The sequence below is a fragment of the Rissa tridactyla genome, chromosome 1 (assembly GCF_028500815.1).
Source record: "Rissa tridactyla isolate bRisTri1 chromosome 1, bRisTri1.patW.cur.20221130, whole genome shotgun sequence".
In the NCBI taxonomy this organism is placed as follows: Eukaryota; Metazoa; Chordata; class Aves; order Charadriiformes; family Laridae; genus Rissa; species Rissa tridactyla.
This window is the reverse complement of record NC_071466.1, coordinates 143,647,036-143,674,693: the sequence shown is the minus strand read 5'-3', so window position 1 is coordinate 143,674,693 and position 27,658 is coordinate 143,647,036. Positions and strand designations below refer to the sequence as shown.

General features: G+C 40.7%; 1 protein-coding gene and 1 long non-coding RNA gene across 4 annotated transcripts; one reads left to right on the top strand and one right to left on the bottom strand.

Moving 5' to 3' along the window:
• Window positions 1-162: 162 nt before the first annotated feature.
• LOC128903286 (uncharacterized) lies at window positions 163-3,367 on the top strand. Its single transcript, XR_008464069.1, has 2 exons — window positions 163-259; window positions 2,418-3,367. It is a non-coding gene; the product is annotated as an uncharacterized LOC128903286 (long non-coding RNA).
• Window positions 3,368-13,262: 9,895 nt separating this feature from the next.
• Window positions 13,263-27,021, bottom strand: PARP11 (poly(ADP-ribose) polymerase family member 11). Of its 3 annotated transcripts, none has more exons than XM_054187978.1 (8): window positions 26,887-27,020; window positions 23,067-23,195; window positions 22,848-22,968; window positions 21,756-21,831; window positions 20,145-20,217; window positions 19,927-20,057; window positions 16,930-17,081; window positions 13,263-16,501 (listed from the first exon to the last, which is right to left on the bottom strand). In XM_054187978.1, the coding sequence occupies exons 1-8, from the start codon at window positions 26,935-26,937 to the stop codon at window positions 16,188-16,190; spliced, it is 1,047 nt and encodes a 348-aa protein (XP_054043953.1). In that variant the 5' UTR covers window positions 26,938-27,020; the 3' UTR covers window positions 13,263-16,187. The 3 variants fall into 3 exon arrangements, with proteins under 3 accessions (XP_054043953.1, XP_054043954.1, XP_054043955.1); XM_054187979.1 differs by having other exon boundaries at window positions 13,264-16,501; window positions 26,893-27,021; XM_054187980.1 differs by lacking the exon at window positions 26,887-27,020 and adding an exon at window positions 26,571-26,816 and having other exon boundaries at window positions 13,264-16,501.
• Between the last annotated feature and the right edge of the window lie 637 nt (window positions 27,022-27,658).

Genomic DNA, 27,658 nt, shown 5'->3' with positions numbered 1-27,658 from the left:
GAGGCCGCTGCGGCGCGGGGGGGCGATCGCACCTCACCTGTGGCTGGACCAACTCGCCTCCGGCGGCGAGTCGGGTCGGAGAGGTGGGGGAGGTCGGCGAGGGGCTGCCTTCCTTGGTCCCGCTAGCAGCCGGGGACTACCTGCACGATGGGTTTCTAGGGTGAAGGCGTGGAGTTGTAACCTCCGTAACCCGAACGGCACAGGGCAGAAGGGTTTGGAAGGGTGCAGGAACATCAATCCACGGCAAGATCTTACGGTGGTAAGCAATCGGAATGGACCAACTAGAATCTTCCACACCTTGTGGTTTCAGACCGCCCCAAGTCTAGTTACACGGGTACAGAAGATTATAATGGGAGACCGAACGGGTTTCACATTCACTAGGCCAAAGTATATTTTGAAAAATGTGTAGATACATGCGTCTGGGATCAGGTTCTCTGGGTAGTCTCCCAGGAAGAGAAAAATACTCAACATAGTAATTGTAAGATCTCCCCACTGCAGAAGAGCTCTTAGCTCATGGTGCCTGAAGAAGGCTTCATCTGCCTCTTCTTGATCGGGTCATCTGGTAGCAGACAGCTGCTACGACATCAGCTGCACTGGTCTGTTCTCTGGTCCTTACCCACGCTCTCCATGGGTTCATCAGCTGTCCCAAGATAAGACTCCATGCACCTAAGGACTCCTTTTCACAGTGCACAAGCCCTCCTTATTGCCTTCACACCCCATCTTTCCTGAACAGCCTGTAACCCTTCAGGCTTATCTCCTTCAAGTAAGCTATAATACCAGGACACTGGTAAATAGCAAATCTTGCATCTATAAAGGGGAACGTAAGGAAGACCTGGAGGTAGTTTGCAGAATACAGGCATGTATGCCTGATATATCTACTTGCAAAGTCCTACAAGTAATAGTTTAAAACAGTTGTTAAATGACTAGTTGATTATTATGTAACCGAGTTTAACTAGGATGGCTTCTGCAAAGGGTAATTTTACTTCACTAATTGTTATGATTCTTTGACTATAGACTTCTACAAGTTTCCCTAAGGCAAGCTTGCCTGTGGGTTTACAGTACGTTAACGTGCTACTTGACAGTTATTGCTCATATCTATGCTTAGTAGTAGAGTAAATATTTGAAACTTGCTTACCACAGTAGCTGCCTTATATGTACTGTGGACGAAAATAGGCACACAGGTAGTTACCAGGCAATCAGCATGTTGAATAGTTGTAATACTCTGCACATGCTGACTTGACTCAGGCTAACTTCTCTGTTTAACTTTTTGCTATGTTAGTAAAGTAGCACGTAAAAGGTGAAATTACGTTTCTTTTAAAGCTGTGGACAAGATTCTTTCAGAGAAATGACGACACGCTTTCAGCCACAAGGTACTAGAAAAATTCAGAAAATTGTGAAGAAGCTGAAGACGGCCTATAGAAAGTTAACTTCTTACCATGTTGAAAGCTATTCTAGAGGGCACCACAGCATTCCATACTCAAGCAATTCAGGGAAGACAGGGCGAGAAACAGTATAGGAATATTTCCAAGAAACATCCTGTGTTCAGGATTAGCTAAGACTGAGGAAAATTCTAGAACAGCAAAGAGAATTTGTCACATGCATGGGGAAAAAAGGTTGCTGAAGTAGCGTTTGCAGACTTAATGGTAACATTAATGTATTAAAGTCACAGAGCATATATCTTAAAACCTGGGGCTGCTTAGGCACCTTGTTGCAACAACTCATTCAGTTTTCTTTCTTAGCATTTACTATGATGCAGTTTAGACTTTCTGAGTTCCTGTAAGAAAGTTTTGGGCCTCCGAAGGAATAGTAGAAGAGCTGGTGACTGAACTTGTCCAGGTCTTGTCTAGTCAGCTAATGCTATTTTTGCATGTATCTGTGAATACTTTGGAGTAGAGCCTTACAGAGCCAGCTAGAACTGGGCCTTTGCTCTGTTTTCTTTCTCTCTCATAGCAAAAAGTTACGGATTCTAGCTCTTCATTAGGAAGAACAAACAGTGGCGTAAGAAGCAAGACATACAATACTTACTAGTGTAGGACCACTACCATATTGCAGTACTCATGCGGATACGTGAACTAGAAGATAGGGCTTAGCAATAACTCTTATAAACTCTTTAAATTACTGAGCCTGGTATTGTTTGAAAATTTGGGGTCAAAGCTGCAGTTTGAATTGCACTGTCTTGTCTAGTTCTCCCAAAGAAAGAAAGAAATCTTCATTTTTACTTCTTGTGAGTAGCAGTTGTGGGAGCTACCGAATTTAATCACATTAGCCAAAAGAAGAATCCAAGTATTTATTATTTCCAACTGAGTGTCCTGACTAAGTGAGTGTCACCTGACAGGTGAAACCTGCACCATGACACCTATCCATTTTATGTCCTCTGCATTAAAATGAATCTTTTTTTTCTTTTCTTTTCTTTTTAGGAAAATTGGGCAGAATATTGGACTTTGATCAAAGTATTCGCAAACTGGAGGAGTTGCAAAAATAAGGAGCAACTACCTATGTCTTTCAGAGGAGTATCACTGTAATCATCCAAGCCCAGAAGACCCATACAAGGAATGGACTGCTTTGACATTTAGCTAAAGGGTAAATTTATCACGTAGAAATTTGGTGTGATTGGAACATCGGATTCCTATATACTACTGTGGAAATTCAGCCTCCGGGGCCTTGAAGAAACCTGTTTCAGAATAGAATTATGCTTTCAAAATTGCACTCATACTGCTGTGATTTTTTTCAGCAGTTTCTGATCATATACCTTCATATACACTGCATTCCCTAGCTGATGATGGCAGAGACAAAGACCCTGACAGGTTTCAGCAGTCACAAGTTTGTTCTTCTTGAAAAGCCAGAATCAAATCTATTTCCATATCTCCCTCCTGGAGTAAGTGGAGTGAAAAGCAGTAAATTCATATACTGTGGTGTCAGAAACTATGACACTAACTGCAAAGAGAAAAAAGAGCCCAAGAATAAAGGTGCATACGCAAGAATCTACTTCTTAACATGGGCTTAAATTACAGCAATAAATGAAATACTTTAAAGAATTCCACCCCTTTATATGAGTCCAAAATGGTTCTCTGTGAAGTCTAGGTACAAAATCACTTATTTTCTTTAAGGACTAAAACCAAGAGATTTTGAAAATCACTGGTGTGCAAAACATATTGTCCAGAGCTAGGATCCTTCTGACTGCTATGTTTAATGTAAAATGAGTTAGAAACTGGATGACAGTCTCTATCATTGGATTATACAAATGCCAGAACTACAAACAGAAACAGGTGGTAGGCAGAAGACAGCTTGCAGCCCTTAAATCAGGAAATGACAAGTGCAACATAAAAATAAAACCCCACCCTTTAAATAAAACAGGCTGTATTTCACATTTTATTTATGGTGACGTGTGTTTATTTCAGTCTGGAGATCCATCATACTATTGGGATGCAAGGGGTCATTTTCTTCTACGTTTAGGCTGTTAGTAACAGGCCTATTTTGGCTTTCCACACTAATGCAGCTTTTAATTGCCTATGAAATTGCATCACCCTGAGGGAACTTTATAATAATATTCAAAATCATGTTTTCTTTTTCTATGCTCAGGGATCAGAGGACAAGTTACAGAAACTGGAGTCATAAACATAGTGCAAGAAATTTACAGATTGGCTATAAAACAGAGATTGTAATAACTGACAGCTGGGAAACTGGAGGTCTTCCAGCTTGACCTGCTCTAGAGTCATCTCACTTGCCGGAGTGAAGGAAATACATGATTGACTTCATGCTCATGTCACCTGGAGCAGTAAAAGTTTGATTGTGCTACACTGCAAAATAGCGTGCAAGACTTTTCTAAAAATCAAACTTTAATCATGAAATTAATCTGGCTGTCATCTATCCCAACCTCACAGCAGAGTCAGCTAGAGCAGGTTGCCCAGGGCCTTGATTTTGAAAATCTCCAAAGATGGAGACTCCAGAACCTCTCTCCAGAACCTTTACCATGCACACAGTAAAAACATTTTTCTTTATGTTTAGGTGGAATTTCCTGTATTTCAATTTGTGTCTTTCCTCAAGTTTTTCGATCCCAATCATTTTAGTGGCTGTTTGCTGGATTCGTTGCAGTACCTGCGTGTCTTGTACTGGGAAACCCAGAACTGCACACAGCACTCCAGATATGGTCTGAGTGCTGAGTAGAGGGGAGGGATCACCTTCCTCAAACCTGCCAGAAACATTCCTCCTGATTGTGAGTCACCTTGCAATAACACTGGCCAGCTCCCTCGCTTCTCCGGGATGCATCCCATCAGATTCATAGAATCATAGAATATCTCAAGTTGGAAAGGACCATAAGGATCATCAAGTCCAACTCCCTGCTTCTTGCAGGACTACCTAAAACTAAACCATATGACTAAGAGCATTGTAAAGACCCTCCTCAAACCCTGTCAGACTGGCTGCCATGATCACTTCCCTGGAGAGCCTGTTACAGTGACCCACCACCCTCTCAGTGAAGAACCTTTTCCTAATGTCCAATCTGAACTTCCCCTAACATTTCCTCGTGTCCTATCACTGGTCACCAGAGAGAGGAGATCAGCACCTCCCCTTCCGCTGCCCTCCTTGAGGAAGTTGTAGACTGCAATGAGGTCACCCCTCAGCCTTCTCTTCTCCAAGCTGAACTAACCAAGTGACCTCAGCTGCTCCTTGTCTTGCTCTTGAGGCCTTTCACTATCTTGGCTGTCCTCCTCTGGACACACTCTCATAGTTTGATGTCCTTCTGATACTGAGGTGCCCAAAACTGCACACAGTACTCAAGGTGGGGCCACAGCAGCACAGTGCAGAGTGAGACAATCACCTCCCTTGACCGGCTAGCTATGCTGTGCTTGATGCACCCCAGGACACAGTTAGCCCTTTTCGCTGCCGGGGCACACTGTGAACTCATATTCAATTTGCTATCAATCCAAACCCCCAGATCTCTTTACGTGGGGCTGCTCTCCAGCCTCTGGTCCCTCAATTTGCACATATAACCAGGATTACCCCATACCAGGTGGAGAATCCAGCAGTAGATCTTTTTAAATTTCATACGATTGGTGATTGCCCAGCTCCCTAGTCTATCCAGATCTCTCTGTAAGGCCTCTCTACACTCAAGGGAGTCCATAGCTCCTCCTAGTTTAGCATTATCGGCAAACTTAATGTACATTCGATTCCTGCGTCCAGATCATTTATAAAAACATTCAAGAGAACTGTCCCTAAAACTGAGCCCCAGGGAACACCACTGGTGATTGGTCGCCAGCCTGATGTAACACCATTTACTATAACCCTTTGAGCCCAACCCATCAGCCAATTGCTCACCCAATGTGTTATGGACTTGTCTAGCTGTGTGCTGGACATTTCATCCAGACGGATACTGTAAGAGACAGTATCAAAAGCCTTGGTAAAATCCAAAACCACCACATCTACTGGCTTCCCTTGGTAACCTTGGATGGGTGACCTTGTCATAAAAGGAAATTAAATTGGTTAAGCAGGACTTTCCCCTCATGAACCCGTGCTGGCTATGACCACTGACTGTGTTGTCTCTCAAGTGTTTTTCAATAATTCCCAGAATAACCTTCTCCATAATTTTACCAGGCACTGAAATGATACTGACAGGCCTGTAATTACCAGGGTCTTCCTTCTTACCCTTCTTGAGAACTGGGACAACATTTGCCAGCTTTCAGCCGACTGGGACCTCTCCAGACTCCCAAGACCGTTGGAAAATAATGGAGAGAGGTGCCGTGGTAACATTGTGCAGCTCATTCAGTACCCTGGGATGAATCCCATTGGGCCCCATAGATTTATGTGCATCCAGCTGGAGTAGCAAGTCTCAAACAAGTTCAGGGTCGGCTGGGAGTTTATCATCCCCCAGTTACGGTCTTCCAACACAGGGCTCTGGGGGTCCCAGGGCCCATCATCGGTGTTGAAGACAGACGTGAAGAAGGCATTAAATGTCTCTGCTTTGTCTACATCACTCTTTGTGAGGTGACTGGCCCTGTCAAGCAATGGACCAATGTTATCTCTGATTCACCTTTTGCTATTAACATATTTAGAAAAGCCCTTTTTGTTGTTCTTCACAGTGCTGGCCAGCTTGAACTCTAATTGCAGCTTTGGCTGCATGATTTTTCTCCCTACAGTGGCAAACAGCATCTCTGTAGTCCTCCCATGTCGCTTGTCTTGCTTCCAATGTCCATACACTTTCCTTTTCCACCTAAGTTCTAGAAGATCCCCGCTCAGCCAAGTTGGCCTTCTGCCCCGCTTGCTTGATTTCCCACACTTTGGAATTGCCTGCTCCTGGCTATTAAAAAGTGACTAGCATTCATGGACCCCAATACCTTCAAAAGCAGATTCCCAGGGGACCTTACTAACTGGCTCCTTCAGCAGTCCGAAGTCTGCTCTCCCCATATCCAGGGCCAAAGTTTTGCTGGCAGTTTTTCTCCTACCTCTAATGATTTGAAATTCAACTACCTTTTGGTCACTGTGACCAAGACAGCCACCAATCACTACTTCATCCATGAGACCCATTCTGTTTACAAACAATAAATTTAGGAGGACATTCATCACTTTCATCGTCCTGGATGGGTGTTCAATAATAGAATCCCACAACAACATTTTCTTTACTCGCTTTCTCCTTCATCCTTACCCAAAGGCTCTCAACCGTGTCATCACCAACTGTAAGCGCCATACAATCCAACTCCTCCCTTACATAGAACTTATCCCCTCATCTTGCCTGTCCTGCCTATCCCTCCTGCAGAGCTGATAACCCCCCGTCACAGCATCCCAGCCACAAGACCCTACACGGGCCACCTGATCCGACCCTGCTGAGGGAAAGTATTCACTGGGCCAGACTTTGCCATTTGTCTCATGTCCCTGGGAATCCTGATGGCCAATCTTACCACTGAGGTATTGAATATCTCAGCATTTTCCCTGTCCTTTGTCACCAGGTCTCCTGTCACATTCAGCAACAGGTCCATTGCTTCCCTAATTGTTTTGAGTTTGTTTTGTGGTCGGTTTTGTTTTGTTACTGATATACCTCTAGAAGTCCTTTTTGCTATCCTTCAAATCCTTCACTACATTCAACTCCAAGTTAGCTTTGGCTGTGTGTGCACACTCGAGGCAATGTCGCTGTAGTCCTCCCAGGTCACCTCTCTGTGCTGCCACCTCTTGTGTGCTTTCTTTTCATGTCTTGAGTTCAGTCAGGAGCTCCTTGGTTCATCCATGCAGGCATATCTCCACTTTTGCTTCACTTTCTGGATGCTGGGATGGACTATTCTTGGGCATAACGTATAATAAATAAATATATATATATATATAAAACTAACAAGAAAGTGTTTCCTTACATACAACCTGCATTGGAAATGTTTTTCTGAAACCTCAGCATTGGCACAAGATTAATTAGAGCTATTGCATAAACTGGCACTTTTTCCAGTAAGGCAACATCAGCTCAGTAGTAAAGCATAAATTAATAGGTGTATTTGTGTAAATCAAGAGTTTACAAGGCAAGAAGCAAGAGCTTACAAAGCAAGATCTACATTGCTTATTTGTCCTGTCTCCTGAGGGGAGACAATATCCATTCTTCCTGATTGTAGCTCAGCACTTTCTGCCTCTTGTGGCTTTAAAGGAAACCAAATTAGCCATTTAATCTACGGCGACCTATTTCTTCCCTCTTAATACTGAAAGCGTAGTCTTTGTGCATGCTCATGTCTATCATGCTCTTCCAATCCCTTTCCCTCAGGGCTAAGCAAACCCGTTTCCGAAATAATAAAACCCACAACATTCCCAGGAGAACATTCAAATCAGTTCTTCACGTTGATTTTTTCCTATCGCATTTTACAGCCACACTCTTCATATTTCTCAAACTGAAAAGGATTAGAATTTAATTTTTATTTTAAAAGAAAAGCACCTTTTTGGAAAGTTTCACTGCGAGGACGTGGAGCCAGCTGTACTGTAGATGGACTTCTCTCTCAGTCTGTGCAGTTCTAATTTTATGCAATATTCCACAGTTTGCTGAACCATAAAACAGTCCTAAAAACATACTGCCATTAAAAATCTTGATCTAGTCTCCTAAGGGAAAGGTACCCTGGATCAAATCCAACATTAATTATATACTGCCTCACCAATGCCTCCCACAGTTATGCTGAGGGGGTAAAACGTGTGGTTTTGTCCACAACCTGGCAATCTGTGATGAAGCGTTACATAGATTCCATCTCAGAAACAGCTGAAGTGCACTGACAGTTAGTTTCTGTTAGTCACATCTCTTCTGGTTGGGGCTTTTCAGTTTAAATGAATAGCTATTATAAAGAGAACTATATTGTCTTCCCTAATGCAATTCACATTAATAGAGTGTTGAATTCTGTTCAGTGAAGGATTTTGTGCATCAAAGGAAGACTTTTAGAAACTCACCACCTTATGAATATGCTTGATAGAAACCTGTTTTTTACAAAGAGATAAAGTTCATATTGTGAAATTGGAAATCAGTCATATTTACCACCATAGCAGTTAAAGGCCAAGAAAAATGGAGATCCATTGCAATAACTAGTGTATGCACACAACAGAAGACAGTTCCAGTCCAGAAATCAATTGCTTCATAAAGAAGAAAGATTTAGAGTAATAACACAATTTCCTCTGATTCACTGACACAGAAGAGAACATTTTTGCACCTTCCGTCACACTAGAGTGATCAATTAAGTGCAGTAAAATGGACATCACACACTTGTTGTGGAAGAGATGCAAAGACAATAAGTATGCAACGTCACTGGTGTGGAGATATTCCAGGAAGCCTGTTAGCTCCACAAGAAGCTACTTATGCTTACAGCCGGCAGCAATCCCCATGCTTCTTACAACAGTGTTTAGAGGAAGCGCTATAGCTACATCTTTCATTTCTGACAGCTCTGTATCATTTATGTAACCGCTTCTGTAAGGCTGCCCTCATCACAAAGTGCCAAATGAGATGAAAATCTGAGTACAGGTCCCATGACTCTCCATCCAATACTCCATCCCATTGGGAATACGTAAGGTTATGAACATTCAAGAAGATCATCAGCATGAAAATTGAATTTAAAATTTTAAAGGACAGATTTAAAGCTGTAATATTTTTATGTTCTCTCCCCTTCTCGCTTCCGCTCCCCAGCCCTAGTATACATGCACACACATGCACTATTTCACTTATGCAGCCATCTTACTCCCATTTATCTTTTTTTTCCAGGTTTTCTATCTCTTCCCTTTCTCTTATCCTGATGCTTTGGTCATATTTCTTATACTAAAAAAAAATAATCAAAAACATTAAAAAATTCAGTCTGGAGCTGCTGTTTAAGTCACTTTCATATACATCCAGTAAGCAGTTGACAGTGCTTTGTCAAGGATACGGTATTCTCAACAGTTGCGTTAACACGAAATCTATGATGAAAGTATTTGTGTCACCCAGCCCTTTTATAGAAAAAAGTTTTTGAAAAGTAATCCCACTGGTTAATACATAGATAATAGCACAGCGTGTCCAATATCCAATCATCTTTTGAAAGCCTAACTTGCACCAGCTGTCCTCAGTTGGGATAACTTTTTTGGACAACCTTCACTAGCTCAAAGGTAGGTATTGACTGGCAAAAAAATTACATGTACTAGCTACTTGGTCACCACCAGGTCTATAACCTAAACACATCACTTAATACAATAAACTGTGTTAGCATATTACAAAGGGCATCTGGGGGGGTGCTAATGAAGCTCAGCTGCAAGCTGCACTCCATATGTGTTGTAAACGTAAAAGAAGAGATGAAATGGGAAGTGAGGCATAGGAAAGTGAATAAGTAGGTTGAAGGATAAGCAGATTTTATAACTACTGCTCCCATTCCCATGCCTTAAGCCCTATACAAGGCTATTGCAGCTAATGGGGTCTTTCTCTATGTATGTTTTAGGTAATTAGGTGATCCTTCTCTTAAGGACTTCTTTAAATTAAAAAAACACCCTAATGTTACTACAACAGTGTCATGTACTCACAGATGAGTACAGTAGTTGCCATTTGAGTCTTTTCTGCCTGCTTTAGCCTGATAGCCTTCTCACAAAGTTTAAGGTGGCAGATATTCCTTACAGCTGGCATTGTTTCATGCACAGTACACCATAAATTGGAGCTACTTCCGAAGACAGAGGTCTGTCATTCCTGCTATATTTTTTTTCCTGACATTCTTCTCTCATTTTGTTTTATGTCTTGTCAACAGTAGATAGCTATACTGGACCCATATGTTATTTATGCAGTAGTGCACAGACCAGAAAAGAAAACCAAATAGCACTGTAACTAAGCTGAACCATCTTTCCCACTCCAATTGAGTTATTAACAACGATCCAGATCTTTTGTCTGGTTCACTTTATGACAACATGAATGCAAGCAGAGCACGGGAACAGAAAGAGGGAGGTAAGCAGGCTAAGGCCTTATGTTGTTCATGAAACCAGGACACAAGTCAGATACGCGCCACCTGTTACTGGTGTACGTATTACATTGCTTTACTAATCAGAGGGAAGAAAACCGTATCAGTGGAGAACCCAAGTAAAGAGAAGAAACATTTAAGGCTGTTTCTTTTGCTGTCAATGATTTAATTCCCTTTAAGTCAAATTTGGCATTTATTGGCTAGGATACTGGAACAGGAAATTGATCTAACTGTTCTTGGTTTCAGATAGGAAACATAATGTCGTTTCCACTATCTGCCTTCCTGATAGGCACAGTCTCAGCACATGGACCAAGAGGCTTCCCCAAATGCTGATACACTTATCCTTTTTTATTCTTCTTTTAGCCCTCTCTAATTGCAAAATACATTTTTCTAAAAAGGGAAATACTGAAAAAAAACCCCAAACTCAGACATTCTAAGGCAAAAGGCAGGCAAAATATAAATACAGACATTAACGACATCTCTAGTTAACAAAGTCAATAGCTGAGAAGCGCATAGCTTAAGACTGTCGTTTCTAGCAGTGGAGTCACAATCTCTTTTGCAAAAGACTCTAAAAGTGGTAGCTGTAAATTAATCTTTAAATGTCTGCAAATAAGCGTGCAAACAGCCAGGACCAGCTGGTTTACCATCCTTAACATGACAACAGTGTCACACTTCTCAAAGCACACAAGGAAGAGGAACTCATTTTACAGTATTCCATGGAACTGATTATTGTCTGAATGGGCAGAGTTTATTTTCTTTATCTTTTACCCATACTGTACACCCTATCTTCCCATACTGTACACCCACTCTTCATTACATTGCAATTTTTTTCTTGCTTATTCCACTATACACCAAATACTCTCCTACTTCTGTACATTCAAGTGGGCCCCTTAAAATTAAAATATCCATTCAAGAACTTGCAAGCTTCCAGTCTTTGTGTTCACCTTGGCTATCTCTCGTCCAGGCATCGGGATGAAAACTCAGTGCAAACGATCCTACTATGTGCATTCATTACCATAGAAATGAAATGTGACCTCTGCAAGTAAATGCCCAAGTTAGGACAGATGTGGGAATAGAATTGCAAGACATGTTATGTGGCACAATTATCTGTATAGGATAAATATAGATTATATAGAAATATATAGAAATATAGGTTATAGAAATATAGATTATCTGTATAGGATCTGTAAAGGAGAGTTAAGGGTACCCGGTCAAGGACCTTTTCAATGCGGCAGGGACAATAAGAAAAGGAGGAAGCCATGAACAAGAACATATGGGGACACAAACCTGACTGACGTGGTAAGGGAGGCGGTGATGAGAACCAAACCTGCCCAGTCACATCAATTGATAAGGGCATGTGAGAGTAAGAAAGTTTATCCCAGTGAGGTTATCTGACTGGGATCCTGTCCAGTAGGGGAAAAGGGGGAAACCAGAAACAACACACACGGAGATACAGACCTGACAAAACAAACATGGAGACAATGGCAAGAAACAAACCTCACCACTTACACTAACTGGTGGGCTATCAAGAAACCACAGGAGCTGCTTCCAGGAAGATCAGCCTGGACTTTGCAACTGGTGATACTGCACACCAGGGGGAACCCCCAACATGGAGGTGGGGATGCACAGGGGAAGGTGGAGCAGGAGGCAACAAAAGGGTGTAGACAGAAAGGGGTGTAAGAGGGGCCGGTCCGCTGTAAAACAGGGCTGGTCACTACATTTGTTTGGCTGAGGCCTGTGCCTGATCACCGCAGTCTGGCCTAGCTTCTTGTATCTTCCTATTAAATCTTTTCTTAAGCATCCCTCTGCGTGTGCTCGCTCTCTGTCCCATGTGGACTCAGTGCCGGCTACCGGTGAGACCTGTGTGTGCGTGAGGGAAATTTGGTACCAGCTCCCGGGGTCACACCAGGGCCCCTGGCCTGTGGTACCAGTGAATGGAGTGAGGGAGGTCTCCATGTCAGCTACTGGAGCCGGTGGGGATCTTGAACTCCCAGCCACCAGGGCGGGAACAGCGTCTGTTCCCAAAACCAGCGTGAGTGAGGCAAGCGAGGAGCTCAGCACCGCTGGACCGGGGTCACGGGCCACTGCCTGTGTGCCTGGTGCTGGCTGCTGGGGGGAGAGTCTGTGCCTTCCCCAGTTCTGGTGTGCCTGGGGCGTGCGGTGCGTATTCACCAGCGAACTTTATGCCAGACTAGCCAGTGGCTGGGGGTGGCCTAAGGTCCAGACCAGGGTCCCCCAGTCCATTTCCTATGCGATATATGGTTTTTTGAAAAAAAAAAAAAAACTAAAAAAAAATCAACCTCTAGTGTGGCTTGCTGACATAGGCTTTTCTACTCTGTAAATGACAGAAATCAAGTCAGTGAATTCATCAGCAATGTGAGCGGCTTCTGCCTCTGTTAAACAAAAACACACACAAAAAAAATGCAGCCAAGCAACCACATTCTTATTTTGGCTGCTCTGAACTCCCCCACTACCTCTGCAGGCTCATGTCAGCAGAAAACAGAGAAGCAGCAGAGCAGCAAACACGTTACAAAGTATTCCATGTGTCAGTCCCCACAACTTTTTGGTGACTTGCAAAAAGTAGATGGCCATACCAGAGAAGACCAATGCTGTTCTCGGAGTCTGCTGCTTTGTACAGTGCCTAATAATAATCTTAGATACAACACTGATGGACATAGAGGTGAAAGGAATTTTAAGGCTGACATGTGCTCGTAAGATGTACAGTCTGTACAGGCCACTAAGAATCACGCCAATTACTGATGAGTCTTCTTCCTGAAGGTAATCTCCAGCTGTGCAGACTGCACAAAATCACTGTCGCCTTCCTGCTATGATCTCGTGTGCTGATAATGGTTTAAAAAGGATGAGAGTTGTCCTCGAACCACGAGCTGAACTGGCATCCAATGTACTCCTGGAATTTAAGTCACTAACTCCAGCTAGTACGTCATGTATCTCCCATTTTTCTTGGATGTGAGGGTACTGGGACATCTGTTAAAAAATAAAGCTGTATTGTTTCTGCAGATTTTAACCCAAAACCAAAAGTTTGTACAAATTGCCCCTGTAAATGAACTGGAATGAAGACAGACACTCTCCCAAACTACGTTGGATGAAATGAGATCTGTTCAGCAATAATTGAGTACACACCCATTCTAAAAAGCAAAGCTGGCATAAGAAGCCAGTATGATACAGAAGATCAGTTCATACTGCGGCGTTGTGCTCATGAGAAAACATTCTGCCACAACTAAAATTTAGTAAGAAAGCTTTACCTCAGATCAAGAATGACAAGCTCTCTTGCACAGGTGTAGAAAGAAAATGGAGCATAAAGTTTCACTACATGAAATAGTAACAGAAAATAGGTTTCCTTCCCCAGAATCAGACCAAATCCCTCTTCATTTCTTTAATGCTCCATAGTCCAAGGAATTATGTTCCTCCCTTCCCCTCTCATTGTTCTTTTATTAAGCTCAACTATTTCTTGTATTGGCTACTTGTAGACTTCTGGACTTTGCTTACAATAATAGTCTCTCTCCCCTTGCCGGCAAAAGGATGGCTACTTTACAGACACCTTCAGTGTGAAGATTCATCAGCACAAAAATGGACACCAGAGAACAGAACAGTACTTTAACAGAAGAGCTGAAACTACAATTTTGCAGTGATTTGGTAAGATGAAGATTCTGCCATTCATTTTAAGTGAGTTAAGTAGTATACAAGACACCAAACAGTATGAAAAATCACTCAGATCAGTATAGATTATGGTATTTTGTGTCCGTGAGATACTAAAAAAGAAACTTCATCTTTCTTCACTAAAAATGTCAGTTCAGACCTCGGAAGAAATAAAAGACCAAATCAAAGGAACAGCATGTATATCTGTTAGTTTCATAAAATGTATGTTCCGTAGAATGCCCTACAAGAACAAAAAGGAGTCAGTAATACACACATTCCCTCCGTGATTTGCTATTAAATATTTTATACAATGTGGGGAACAATGTGCCTTTTGCACCGCTAGCATAGTGGTGAATCAAACACAAATCACACCTACAACAGTAGAACCCAGAGTTCCCAACTGGGATCAGAGATCATACTTCCTGTTGCATTAAAGTAAAGGGAAATGCATCTTAGCACTGAACAGTTTAGGAACAGAAGCAAAGGGAAAAGCTGCCATGAAATTATAAATGCAGAGAGATACCAAATTTGTGCAAGATCCATTGACAGGCAAAGATAATAGCACTAAGAAGAAGGAAGTGACGTTTGCATCTTCAGTTATGATGTCAGATATGTAGTCAAATTCTGCTTCCAGTTCCACAGGTTTAATGTGATTTTGAGCAGACTAAGTCATGTGAGCTGCAGTGCCTTTTAAATACAGCCTTTTTTCCAAAAAGTCCATTAACAATGCCATGACAGACCAATACAGATCATTCTACATCTGCCATAATAACATATTATTTCTACAAGGATTTGTTACTGGTCATAGCCAAAGAAGCAGCCTCAAAGGCTTCCACTTCAGCCTTGTATTACTGTCCCTTACTGCCTCTTAGGTCCTTTAACAAACAAAAACACTATAGATGCAATTCTCTAGCAAACTGTTTAACGTTTCAGTGCATTTCACTGTAACAGCCCCTTCTTTGTGCTCTTTATGTATTTAGGTACTCAAGTTTATTCTTTACCCACATATTGTCTCTTTCCCTTCCTACACGTGAAAAATACTCTTTAACTTTACAACTATACCAGTTATGAAAACCTGACCTACTCAGGTATTATTGAAAACTTTCTATTAAAGTGTTTAACAATTAAAGGATGGCATCTTTTTAAATTTTCATTGTTAGTTTAACTGTATTATTTCCAGTAAAGTTAATCTAAACATTGTCTTCAGTAACAGCAAGTACACTAGCACTGAGTGCTTCTTAAACCCTGACCAGGCAAGAATCACAGCAGCGCAGGGTGCATGCACACACCTACTATAACAAGAGGGCAAAAATCTTAGAGAATAAGAACTCAGAAAGGTGTATGGCACTGCAGGTATCCCAACACTAATCTCAACAGTTACACACTAAACAGCTAACAACCACAAGAGCATTATTTCCGTCATACCAAAGTTCAAATCCTAGTGCAAGAGTTTTGTGATCTTGCAAGTATGTGATTAAATCTTTACTGTGAGCTCCAGTTATACACTTGCAAAGTGTACCTAAAGTTAAACACAACAGCTCTAGTGAACGTTATAGCTCCTTCATCAGTTTTCTCCAGACGACTTTTTTTTTTTTTTTTTTTTTGTAGGTTTAGAACCCAAACTAAGAGCAAACAGAAAGCAACACGTACTACAGAACACAGACATACAGAGATATGTAGCCTGGGTTTCTGGTGTTGTTTTTTGTTATTTTTATGTTCTATAGACAATCTTTATAAAAGATTAGTTTCATCATACACATACTATATTACAGGCATATTTCTACCACATGAATAAATAATTGTCATATATTAAAAAAAATTAGAACATAAATCTTGACTTTGAAAACTTACCAATGCCTAATGTATTTAAGGCTCATTAAGGAATTTCAAATTTGTAATAGTCTCTACATTTGAAAAATGCAGTAGTAAAGTTTACAGATTTTTAAAAACATTTTGACAATCTCTCTTAAGTGTTTAATAGTTTCCCTCCTCCATAAACATATGCTAGCTTTTCTTTCACCTCTCTCATTTCACACGTCATGTTTTTATGTTGTTGTTTTTACAAAAGGAACAAAAGTATCAAAAAGACACAAACAATATTCAGTTCAAGTCCTTTCAAACTTAACAAAATTCTATTAAGTACTCAGGGTAGATTTGGTTAGCATCAAAGATAACAAAGATCTTTGGGTTCCAGGTATTATCCACACAGCTGTCATACAAGTTCACAAAACTTCCATCTTTCGAAGGAGGCCTCATATACTTTGAGTCACCGTTGATATAGTCACCAGTTAATACACGAGCAAGAAACATGACTTTATCTGGTCTATGCAGATGAGGCTGCAGATTCACACCATGAATTTGAAAAGTATCTCCATGCTTCATGTCCTCTTTGCAGAAACGACTGGAATATGATGCATCTCTTGCAAAATAGGTCCCTTTCAAATAAAAAAAAAAAATAATCTGATGACATTCTTATCATGACAGCTTAACTACTAGAGCATGAATATAGGTATCAGGATGATGAAAGATGTCTTCTTTTATGTTCATTAGGAATCCAATCTTTTTCCCCCTCTAAATTGTTAGATTATAGTAACTTGACCAAATATTTTTAGTGGGAGCATTTCAGTAGGGAGACTGTCTTGTGACCAACACCGCTTTGCTGGGCATCCCTTCCCCATGCTCCCTGGTCCTATCAGCCAGTCGTGACTGTTACATTACTTACTGCATCCTAACTTTCATAATTACACTTGATGTATAAGCAGAGCTATATTAAACACCTCTTAGATAAACACAGGGAACACATCATAAAGAACATAAGAACTGTTAGGATTACCAAACCGTTGTACGTGAGAAAAATACTTACCTTTTCCATATACAGCAGCATGCATGCCATTTATTCTCCAGTCAAAGTTATGAATACATATTGCTTCTACAAATTCATTACTGGTACCATGAAATAACATCTGTTCATTAATAGTTGGGACACCTCTCTTCTTCTTTAGTTGAGCTTTTTTCCTACAGAGAACACACAATATAGCATTACAAACATCTGTACAATCAAATTAAGTTACTACTCTGAAAACACTGCAGAGGGGACAGGCCTAAAACACTGCACACATTCCACTCTCACAAGGGTCTAGATGATTCTAGTTTTTAAACAGATCAGAATTCTTAAGGTACATGTTTAGAAATCACACACTTCTGGATGCTGTGGACTATTTTCAAAAATAATCCAAGATTAGGAAAAAAGGTCTTTTAGACCAATTTTATCAACATCGTTAATTTGGCATTAGTTTCAGTATGATGATTTTATGCAGATACATTTTTAAAAGAAATGTATTTTTCTCCCATTTTGTTCCCTCCACCTACTTAAATAGCATGGTGGGAGGGATAACAAACTTAGTGGATTATAAAGTATATTACCCAAGTAAACCAGCAAAAAAAATAAAAATAAAATTACCTATATTTTTAGGTAAAAATGCTTCAACTTGATCACTTCATAATGGTTTTCTCAATTTACAGTTCATATACTTTCTAAAACAGCTAAGTCATGCATTGACAGGGTTACATCAATCTAGAATTTTGAAAAAACACTTATATTACAGATGAACCTATATTGTGGACGGAAGGCCATGGCACACCTTTAATTAAAGAACAGATGTATTTTCCATCAATCTTTTTTGAGTGACTTTCTGACAGCTGTGTTTTCCTAAGATCCACGAAGAAATGGACTCTGGAGCAGTGTCTAAATCACTGAGCTGTTCATATTTATGATCCCTTGACTGTCCAGACAAAAACAAGTCGGAATGCATCATAGCTTTGTTCTTGTTATGTACCTGAATTTTCTTCCTATAAAAGCCACGGGGCATGGGGCACTGTGCTACACATTTAGGTTATCAGGCACATATTCAGAGTTATCAAATTAAGCAATCTGCTTGTAACTGGAGCAAACACTTGAATTGGAGAAGTGTTCTCAGGGCCTACAATTTAGATGTGGTCTGAGGAAGTCCAATCAACCAGGTCCAGGGAAAGAGACAGGCAGCAAATATTCTTCATCATATTAGTGGCATTACATTGCAATTATGCATTATTTATCTATAAGTACATTCCACAGAAGGGAAAATCTTGCAGTACTCAGCTTGAAAGTTATGTTTATTCTGTTTTATTGTTCAGGTTTTTTTTCCCCTCCTCCATTTAATGCAAACTAAAATAACTTTGTCGCGGCAACTTAATTTTTTTGTGTGTCTTTTTTCCCCCCCTACAACTGCTTTCCAAATCAGAGGAATGTCAATAGAATCTCAAGGCCATCTGGGAGGTTTCACTAATAATCTCATTTGTGTTATTTTGTGTCAGAGGCAGAGAGTTGCCAGGCACTCAAGTTCCACCCTATTAGCAACTATACAAAACCCATGAGCCAAGATTCCCTGCATCTTCACAACCTGTGTGAAGCAACACCGCTGAGCTAAGGGCTAGTAATGCTGAACATCTGAATTTTTTCAATACAGGAAAAAAGTTTTAAAACTGAAATTCTCTCCATATATTTTTTTATACTGTACAGGTACTAAAAAGTACCTTGTAGTTAGTGATATGGCAATACCGTAATACTCCTGACATGAAATTCTAATGCCCATTCTCAGTTTCACACCTTGAGACTATTCTAGCACAGAATCCATAGATTCAGAGTTCTTCAACCATGAGAATTTTACTCACTAACTAGTCAGGAAAACTACTACATTCTCCAAATAACATCAGTTCCTAACCTAAGCAAAAGAGGTCTTCCCTTGCACCCCTCTGCCATCTACAATGGAGACCCAGAGGACATTCACTTTGAAGTCTGCTTGCTGTTCCTGTTCTCGAAAATTAAGATCGGTATTACGATGGCATAAACACACCTCTACAGAAACTTATTTGTAGAACAGTAGATGTTGAAACACAACGCCAGGCAAATAAGCCTTAATACTTAAACAGGTAAATATAACCAAACACATTTGCAATTAAGAGAAGGCTAACTCTCTTAACCAAGAACTTAAATTCATTTCCTTATGCATATTCATGATACAGATTTAAATTAACAATTAATTACATATCTTTCAAGAGATCATATAACTTATGCAAATTTTTAATACACATCTGCTTAGTTATTTTCTCACTATTTAACTTAGTTCAGTTGGTTTTTATAGTGTAACACATGTTTAAAATTGATTCTGATATGTACTCCTCCTTAGAGGCTACACAAATAACTTTTGTCAAATACAACTGCTTAAGATTGATACTACAAAGTAAGCGGAAACAGAACTCAGCGCTTCCTACTACTTCCAGGCCAGAACAATATGAAGAGGGAAAAGCAGACAACTCAGAAAAAGCTTTTGTAGCACATTAAACTTAAAGAAATTACAGTAGTATATGTTAATTGGACACTTAATTCTGTCCTCGGTTTCATAAAGTTGAGAAATTAAACAAGCTACAGATAATAATTTGCTTTGTTCCCTAAAAATTAAAATAATACAAGCCTGTCGAGGAATTATTTTACAAAAAGCTTATTTGTGTTCTCCGTACTTCACTGTAAGTATCACAGGCATCTAGCACATGGACATCCTGAACATCTTTAATGCATCAGTCTTATCTGTGCTACATCTACTTCCAACACATTTCTACAAGTATTACATTTCTGCACCTGTAGAAGCTAGGGTCTTGAAAATGGAATTTCAAATACAGAGGAATGACAAGTAAGAAAATTAAGAAAAGATAAAGAGAAACACATATGTTAATGATAAAAGAAATTAAACATATTTCTGCTGCATGCCTTCAAGATTTGCTCCATTAACAATCCTAAAACTGTTGGTTTTAGAAATAATCTCACCTGCAAAAAAACTCCCACAAGTCTAGATTTTGTATTCTCTTAATTCTTTTAATTCGGTGGCTATCCATTGTTTTTCCAAAGAGACTAGAAACTTCATTATATTCATTTGTTTTCTTTTGCAATGTAATAAGCTGAAAGAAAAGAGGTTAGTACGATTTCAATTCGATGCATTATCTCATTATCACGCATTTTTCACCAACACGCACACCAACTCTTACCTGGTATGGCTCCTCAGTATTTACATTCTCCCAGTGTGAAGGCATAGGGATAGCCTCATTTTCACAGATGAAACTTCAAACAAAAAAAGGTAAACACACATCACATCAAAGACATGAGGCATTTTCTTCCTGTCAAACTCCTGCTCCAAACAATGCAGTATGCAAAAAAACCCCACGTTACACAAAATGACTTAAGGTTTTAATTCAAAACAAAGGCTGTTGTCAGCAGGTAAGGTCAAAGGCAAGAAGTGTTATTTCGTATTCAAATTCTGGCTTAGCTTATTATAAATAAAATACAGTAATGAACAGCTTTAATACACCACCTACCAAAAAGAAAGACAGGAAGATAAATCAGAAGATGGTCAAAGAGGCCCATAACACCATGAGAGCAACAGTAATTTAGAAGTGTGACAGTGCAGATACAGCCTGAGCATTCCAAACTCTCAGGAACTACAACTAGCCTAAGCCTCTGGAAACTGAGCCCTCAGTCGAAGTACTTAAAAGCATCAAGTTAGAAATATGTACTTGAAAATTATAGTTGAATTTGTTTTTTAAAAAACCAAACGCTCCAAAAAAAGTGTTTTAAGCATATATACCACATACATAGCAGCTTTTAAGCCTAAAAGCCATGCCTAAAAGAAGCAGTCTCCTGAAAGTAAAGAATGGTGTTGCAACACGGAAAGAGAGTACCGAATGCAATTGTTCAAGAAACAAAAAACCAGAAGTGAATTGCCATGTTACTGCATGCACTTTTCAGCAAATATCCACTGAAAAAAACAGTTGACACTTCAAAAAAAAAAAAAGTCCTCCTTGAATGTCAGTGTGAAAAGACTGCTACTACATTTCTTACCTCAAATGCCAAATTTCTTTTTGAAAGTATAAACTACAATTCAGAACCAAAATTATTTCTAAGAATCTATTTGGGGAAAAATCCCCACATATAGTCAGTTTTACCTGTGTTAGTATCACTGCATAGATCAGTTTATTGTTTAGTGAGTATCAGACTAATGTCAGCATAGCTTTACATCTAATGACCAATCAAATGGTAAAAAACTTACAATTCAAAGCAATTAGATTCATAAAACAATCTGCAACTGTTTTGATGCAATTTCTTGTCATTTCAAATAATTTTTAGAGTAAATTATTAAAACACACAGGCAAGAAAATAAAACAATCTTTTTTGCTGTTACAATAATCCTTCTAAAATTATGAAGGTATTATTACAATGGCACAAACTACCCCATTTTGCTTCTGCACAGCAATTCTCATTGAACAAGGATTTACGGCAAGGGGCTTCAATGGCTAAAGTCAGGCACAGCTTTAAGAACCCTGCCAAACAATATCAGTATTCAGTATGCCTTGCCCTTCCCACTACAAGTTCCTTACTTTCTCAGAAAACAGATGAAAAACAAACTAAAAATTCTTTTATCACTCGTCTCCTCTGAAATGTCTTCCTTCTTCACTCGACTAGCTCCCCCACCTTGGTTCACCTCTTAAATTTTTTGATGCAAAAAGTAAATAAACAATAAATATAAAACATTTTTTGTTTCTTTTTACTTAGAAGAATCAGAAATAAAATAAAAATAAGGAGTCTTCCTTTTATTTCCTTACCTGAAAGCACTGATAGAAAAGGGAGCTCGCTTTATTGGACGTTGCTTAAGTGTAGTTAGGTTGGTTTGTTTCATCACTGAGCATAAAACAAGAGTTAGGATGAAAGTTTTTGGAATTCATCTATAGCATATGAAACTTTTAAGTGTCAGTTTTTAAAATAACATTACTACACTCAAAGTTGCCTGACAGGAATTCTTATTTCAACAATTAACAAATCAGCATTTTCAACAAATGTTTCTAAATACTGGCCTCAGAATCATTGTCGTTTATAGGAGTTGGCAAAATGCACAAATATTACACAAACAAAACGAATATTGTTAAAATACGCACCTAACATTCAGCCCCACTAAAATCACTGGCAAAACTTCCACTGACTTTAATACAACTAGGATAACAACACATATTACTACTATCCTTAATGCAAAACATCATGATGTAGGAACAGTAGCATAAAAATAATTGTTTAGCATTTGCAGTTAGTGTTTTTATTCTGGATGCAAACCAAAGGTTTTTTTTAAACAGACATTTCAACAGAAGTAAACATAAAAGTCCTTGTATCGTTACATACCACCAGTCCCCACTTTTTGGGGAAAAAAAGAAGTCATAATCCTTTTGCCTATCTCCTTGTTATTCTGACAACAGAATTGGCTTCAACTACCTGCTGAATTATAAAATCACTTTGACATCAGTATTTTGCAGAAAGCTTCCTTCATATCAATGTTTCTTACACAGACTCTGAAGGAAAGAGGTTTTTCAAGCTTACAAGCAGTTGCATATTTAAGGAAAAAGGTTCAAACCTCCAAGTCCCATATATCTATGCTACACACCACCTAGAGCTGAGGTAAGTGGCAGTAACATGATGGACTGCTACTAAACAAGACGTGCTACTTTATTAATAAACTATACTAGAAAATGTAGAAAATGAGAGGGCTGCTGCTTCTAAAAACTCCTATGTACCTTCCAGTAAAGAAGGCATTTCCAATCACAAGTTTTTACACTAGATACAAGGACAATAATTTGCTGAATGAACAAATGAACTGGTATATCTGGCACCTTCTATTATTTAAATTTACTCTATGAAAAGATACATACCTGAAAAGTCTAGCTTGTAGTTAAATTTTGCAGTAGTAAAAGAAACAGAACCATGTGGGTTTGTTCGGAAGCTCCTTTCGATATCTTCACTGCTGACAGAGCAATGGCTATTTGAATCAGTCTTCAAAATAAATGGAAAAGCACATTTAGACAAATTCAGCAAGAGGCAGTTTGATGTATGGAATCCATCATAGGTAATATAAGTTCATATGTATTTACCTGAAACATATGCCATTTACCACACTCAGCCAAATAAAACCAGCCCCACTGGGTATCAGAAGTATCCATATCTTCAACTGAACTTTCCATCTTTGGAAAAAAATCTTCTGATGGTCTTTGAAGCATTTCCTGAAACATTCACAAAAAAAGTTTTGATACTATTCGCAAAAATGCATTCTTTGAAAAATTAATAAAAAAGCAAAATTAAGTGAATTTGCAACACTTAAAAAAAAACCCCAAACATAACAAATCCTGTCAGGTGGAGGGCAGATTTGTGTTCTCTTTTTCAGAGAAAAATTCTCAATTTCCTACTTATCCAGTATTAACCTTTAAGTTAGTTAAACTTTTTCAAAGCTCTCTCAAATGTCTGTAAGCATGCCACCAAAGGCAAGAGCTAGCGGCTTTATCAGATCAAAGAGAGGTGCTAAATTTCATACTGATGGACATATGAGCAAGGCCATTCATATATACAACAGGCTCCAAGTTAGACATCACTCAGGAATGAGGTGGTGGGGTTACATCTGATAGCTTGATGAAAACATCTACTAGGTACTCACCAAAAGTGAACAAATCAGACTGGGTATCAGAAGTTGTTAGAAAAAAATTTAAAGACTAAGAGAAAGAATATAGTTTTTTAACTGTGCAAGTCCACAGTGCATTATTCCTCAACACTGCATGAAGGTTTGTTTCCCCCTCTAATGCACCCACTTAAAAATGACACAGTAAAATTACTGGTACTCTGTACCCGTAATCATAGAGAAGGTTCACACCAAAAGCCAGTGTGGCTTCCACAAAAGCAATGACTACCATAGTTAGGGTTCTGTAGGATGGAAGAAAAAGGACTGAGGAAAGGATATAGCAGAGGTCTACAGAATCATGACAAAACTGAACAGGGAATAATGAATCACATTATTTTCCAACATAAGAAGTAGACACGTATCAAAGGTTGCACATAACAAGTTCAAAACAAGTGAAAGAGAAACTTCTTCATAAAACAGATGACAACCTATGGAATTCCTATTCATGGTGTGCTGTGCGTGCTGCAAGTTTAGGGAAGTTCGAAAAGCAGCTAGACAAGTTCAAGACTACCAAGAGCTATGTGGAATACCTTTAGGAGAATAGTCTCTGCCAGATTTCAGCTCCTTCTTCATTCATCAATAAAATAATGAAAACTCTGGAAGTACTTGACTCTATTTGCATATACCTCCTAACATGTCCACCCTGTCTGCCATCCCCATCTCCCCCAGGCAAAAATTCTAAGTAGACTGGGGAGAATCTTTCAGAGAAAGAAGCTTGCTCTACTCCCAGAAAAGGTCATCAATTCATCCACTGTAACTTCTTAACCAACACCGGCAACTCTTCCCAACAATTCCCTCAACTTAACTTTTGCTTCCAAGAAGTGGAATAACACTCTCCAGCACAAGTCAGTCAAACCACGTCCAGTGAATTAATATCCTGGATGCTTCAGTTGTTTCCCGGACACTTCAACCCAGAAAAAAAGTAGAGACCAGAAGAATGTAAATACTGGAAACTAGAAGTAGGCACCAGCCAGCCAGGGCTATTGGGGCAGGAGTTGAGAGCAGATGGCAGTTCTTCTAGCACTTCAGAAGGCACTACTTCATCACTATCCTTCCCCCTTATTTTTCCCAAGCTAGCCCTTTGTATTTGTTTGAAAAAAATCACAGAAACCTCTTTGTGGTAATAGCTAGAGACTGTATTCTAATCATCAAAAGCTCCAAAGGGCTACAAAAGTCTAGCTGCTTAGAAAACAGAGAAATTAAAAGTAGACCTCCACAACATCTCTAAACTGCAGAATCTGAGGGCAAATCTACTTTATTACAAATGGAAGCCTACAAGGCTACATCCATGGATAGCTGCCTCAAGGTCAGAACTGCACTAAAGGTACATCAGCTACGTGGAAAAACATTTTGAAAGAGATAAGACAACTGTTCTCTATTTCAGAGGGCATTCGCCAACATCTCTTCTATTACTTACAGCAATACAAAGTCACAGAGACTACATTTGGTTGGTGTTAAAGCACAACTGGCCATCATTGATGATAATATTTCACTTTCAACTTGATTCTTCTTCTCAGGTGAGTATTTGGCTATGTTCTCTCCTACAGAGAGAAGGCAGAAGTAGTCCACACTTTTTTAAAGCTAAGAGGAAAGCAATTCAGGCTATTTTGGTAACATTTAATTTCCTCATGCTCCTACTAAAATGGCCAGACCTCAGCTCCATCCCAACATTAGTTCAGGGTGTTGAATATGATCAATAAAACCACTAATGCCTTTTGAACAAACTACAGAGAAGGCATGTTCATCTGTGCCCCATCAACACATAGTCTTCCAGGGGCAACACAGCCTCAAAAATAAACCATTTACAAAGGAGACAGTTATTCCCATAGCTTTCAAAAATATTACATTCAATCAACATGTATTACTCTAGTCATAAAGTCTAGGGTAAGCAGGAAGATTCCAGGATACTTAAAAGTATGGAAGAATGTCCCAAAGGCATGTACATGTAAAGCCATAAAAACAAGACAGCTGTTCTCAAAGGTGATACAAATCCAAAATGTTTGAAGGAAACTGCTCAACTTACTGATGAACTTAAAAATCAAACCTACAGCATTTATAAGAAACAGGCAGCTTTTTGTCCCAAAACTCTGAGCACAACGAAAAATCTCAGTGGGTTTTTCTGGATGACGGGATGTCAACTATCAAAGATGCAGCAATGAGAATTTTGTTAGCAATTTTATTGCTGTTGCTAACAGGTCTCTCAACTCCCGTTATTAGTATCGTTTCTACCAGTCCAGGAGTTACCAGAACAGCTCAAATTAAACACAATTGCTCTTGACAGCAAAAACATCCCCCTAAACAGAACAAATGCTTGTTGTGTGTTACGCCGCGACTAAATGGTTTTACTACTACTGGTAATGCATTGCCTCATTTTTCCAGAAGTACTTTTAAGTCTGAATGATAAATACACTTTACAGTGTGTAGAATCACAGAATGGCTTGGTCTGGAAGGGAACTTCAAAAATCACCTAGTCCAAAAGACCTGCCCTGGGCAGGGAAACCTTCCACCAGACCAGGTTGCCTCAAGTCCCATCCAACCTGGCCTTGAACACCTCCATGGACGGGACATCTCTGGGCAGCCTGTTCCAGAGTCTCACCACCCTCATGACAAAAAATACAGAAGCATCCTGATGGGCTATTCTGTCTGCTTTTCTGTGATGCCTGCCTTCATTTGGCAGATTATGCTTTATTGCCAAAGACTCTTTTGCCTACAAAAATCAACTTCGTATAGCTCCCTGCCAGGAACACTAGCAGTGCTAAGGGACTCTCTGGCTCTTCTTTAGAGAGCAAGGTACCTGAGTAGGAGACCTGGCAGAGGTAAGAGTTGCAGGGCTAGGGTGGGTAAGCAAGAAGGAAGAACAGCATTAGCACCATTACAGGACACAACGTGAAATGACAATGCCCTCCGTAGCTCTATCACCACTTACCCCCTTTGTGCTGCAGGGGAACACCACTGCAGTGACTCCCTTTACCCAGCCGCTCCAGAGCTGATCCCATTAGAGCTCATGGACGCGGTCGACCTGAGCACGGCAACGGCACCTCTCCATCTAGGTCGCAGGCTTCCCTCAAAGATGGTGGCCTACGAGCCCCCACCCCCTTCCCCAACCTGGCAGAGCGCTGGCCGGCGGGGGCGGAGCGGGAGGGGAAGCGGCCTGCGGGGCGCGCGCAGTACGGAGCCGGGCTGATGGGGGCGGGGAGAAAAACGAAAGGAGCGGCCGTTTCCCCCGTCCCCTCCCCGCCGACACTCACCGCATCGGCGGCCGCCGCCGCCCCCCCCGGGCTCGCTCCCCACATGCCGCCCAGAGGGAGGGGGAGTGGGGTGCGTGCGGGAGGGGTGGCGCGCGGGGAGCGCCACTGCTCGGCCTCCGGGCGCTTCCGTTATCGGTGGCAGAAGAAAAGGGCGGGGCAACAGCTGCTATAGGTCGCGCCCGATAGGCTCGTCACACAGAGGGGCGAGGCCTGGCATACAAATGTGGAGCGGGGTAGGCGGGGCTGGGGTAAAGGGGTGGGGTCTATCCCGTGCGGAGGGGGAGGGGGAGGGGGAGGGGGAGGGGGAGGGGGAGGGGGAGGGGGAGGGGGAGGGCGAGGGCGAGGGCGAGGGCGAGGGCGAGGGCGAGGGCGAGGGCGAGGGCGAGGGCGAGGGCGAGGGCGAGTAGTGCCTCCCTCCCTCCCTCCCTCCCTCCCTCCGGTGGCAGTGTTGTGGTGATTGTTGCCTGTCGGTCGTGCGGGGCCCAGCAGCCTTTTCGGCGCTGCGTGGTTTGGGTAGCATTTCGGCAGCGTGGCGCACAGGTGCGTCGCCCCTCACTGCTCTGCCCGCCCCCCCCCCCCCCCCCCCGGCTTTGGTTTTTTTTTATTTCTTTTGATCGTCGGCTGTCCTCCTGGGTAGCGGTAGGCCTCTGCTTCACCAAGGAGTTTTTACAGCTTGTGGTTTTCCTGTGAAATATGTGTGTATGTGAGCCTGTATGTGCATTTAATTCTATATAGATAGCATTTTAAAGACCTGACGCCATGTTAG

Excerpts from the sequence above, each read along its gene's own strand:
- PARP11 (XM_054187978.1), bottom strand. The coding sequence starts at position 26,937 with ATGTGGGGAGCGAGCCCGGGGGGGGCGGCGGCGGCCGCCGATGCGGTG. Across the intron at positions 23,196-26,886 it reads CGGCCGCCGATGCGGTGAGT|GAAATGCTTCAAAGACCATC; the intron begins GTCGGCGGGGAG and ends TGAATGTTTCAG. Across the intron at positions 20,218-21,755 it reads TTTTCTATCAGTGCTTTCAG|TTTCATCTGTGAAAATGAGG; the intron begins GTAAGGAAATAA and ends TTTTGTTTGAAG.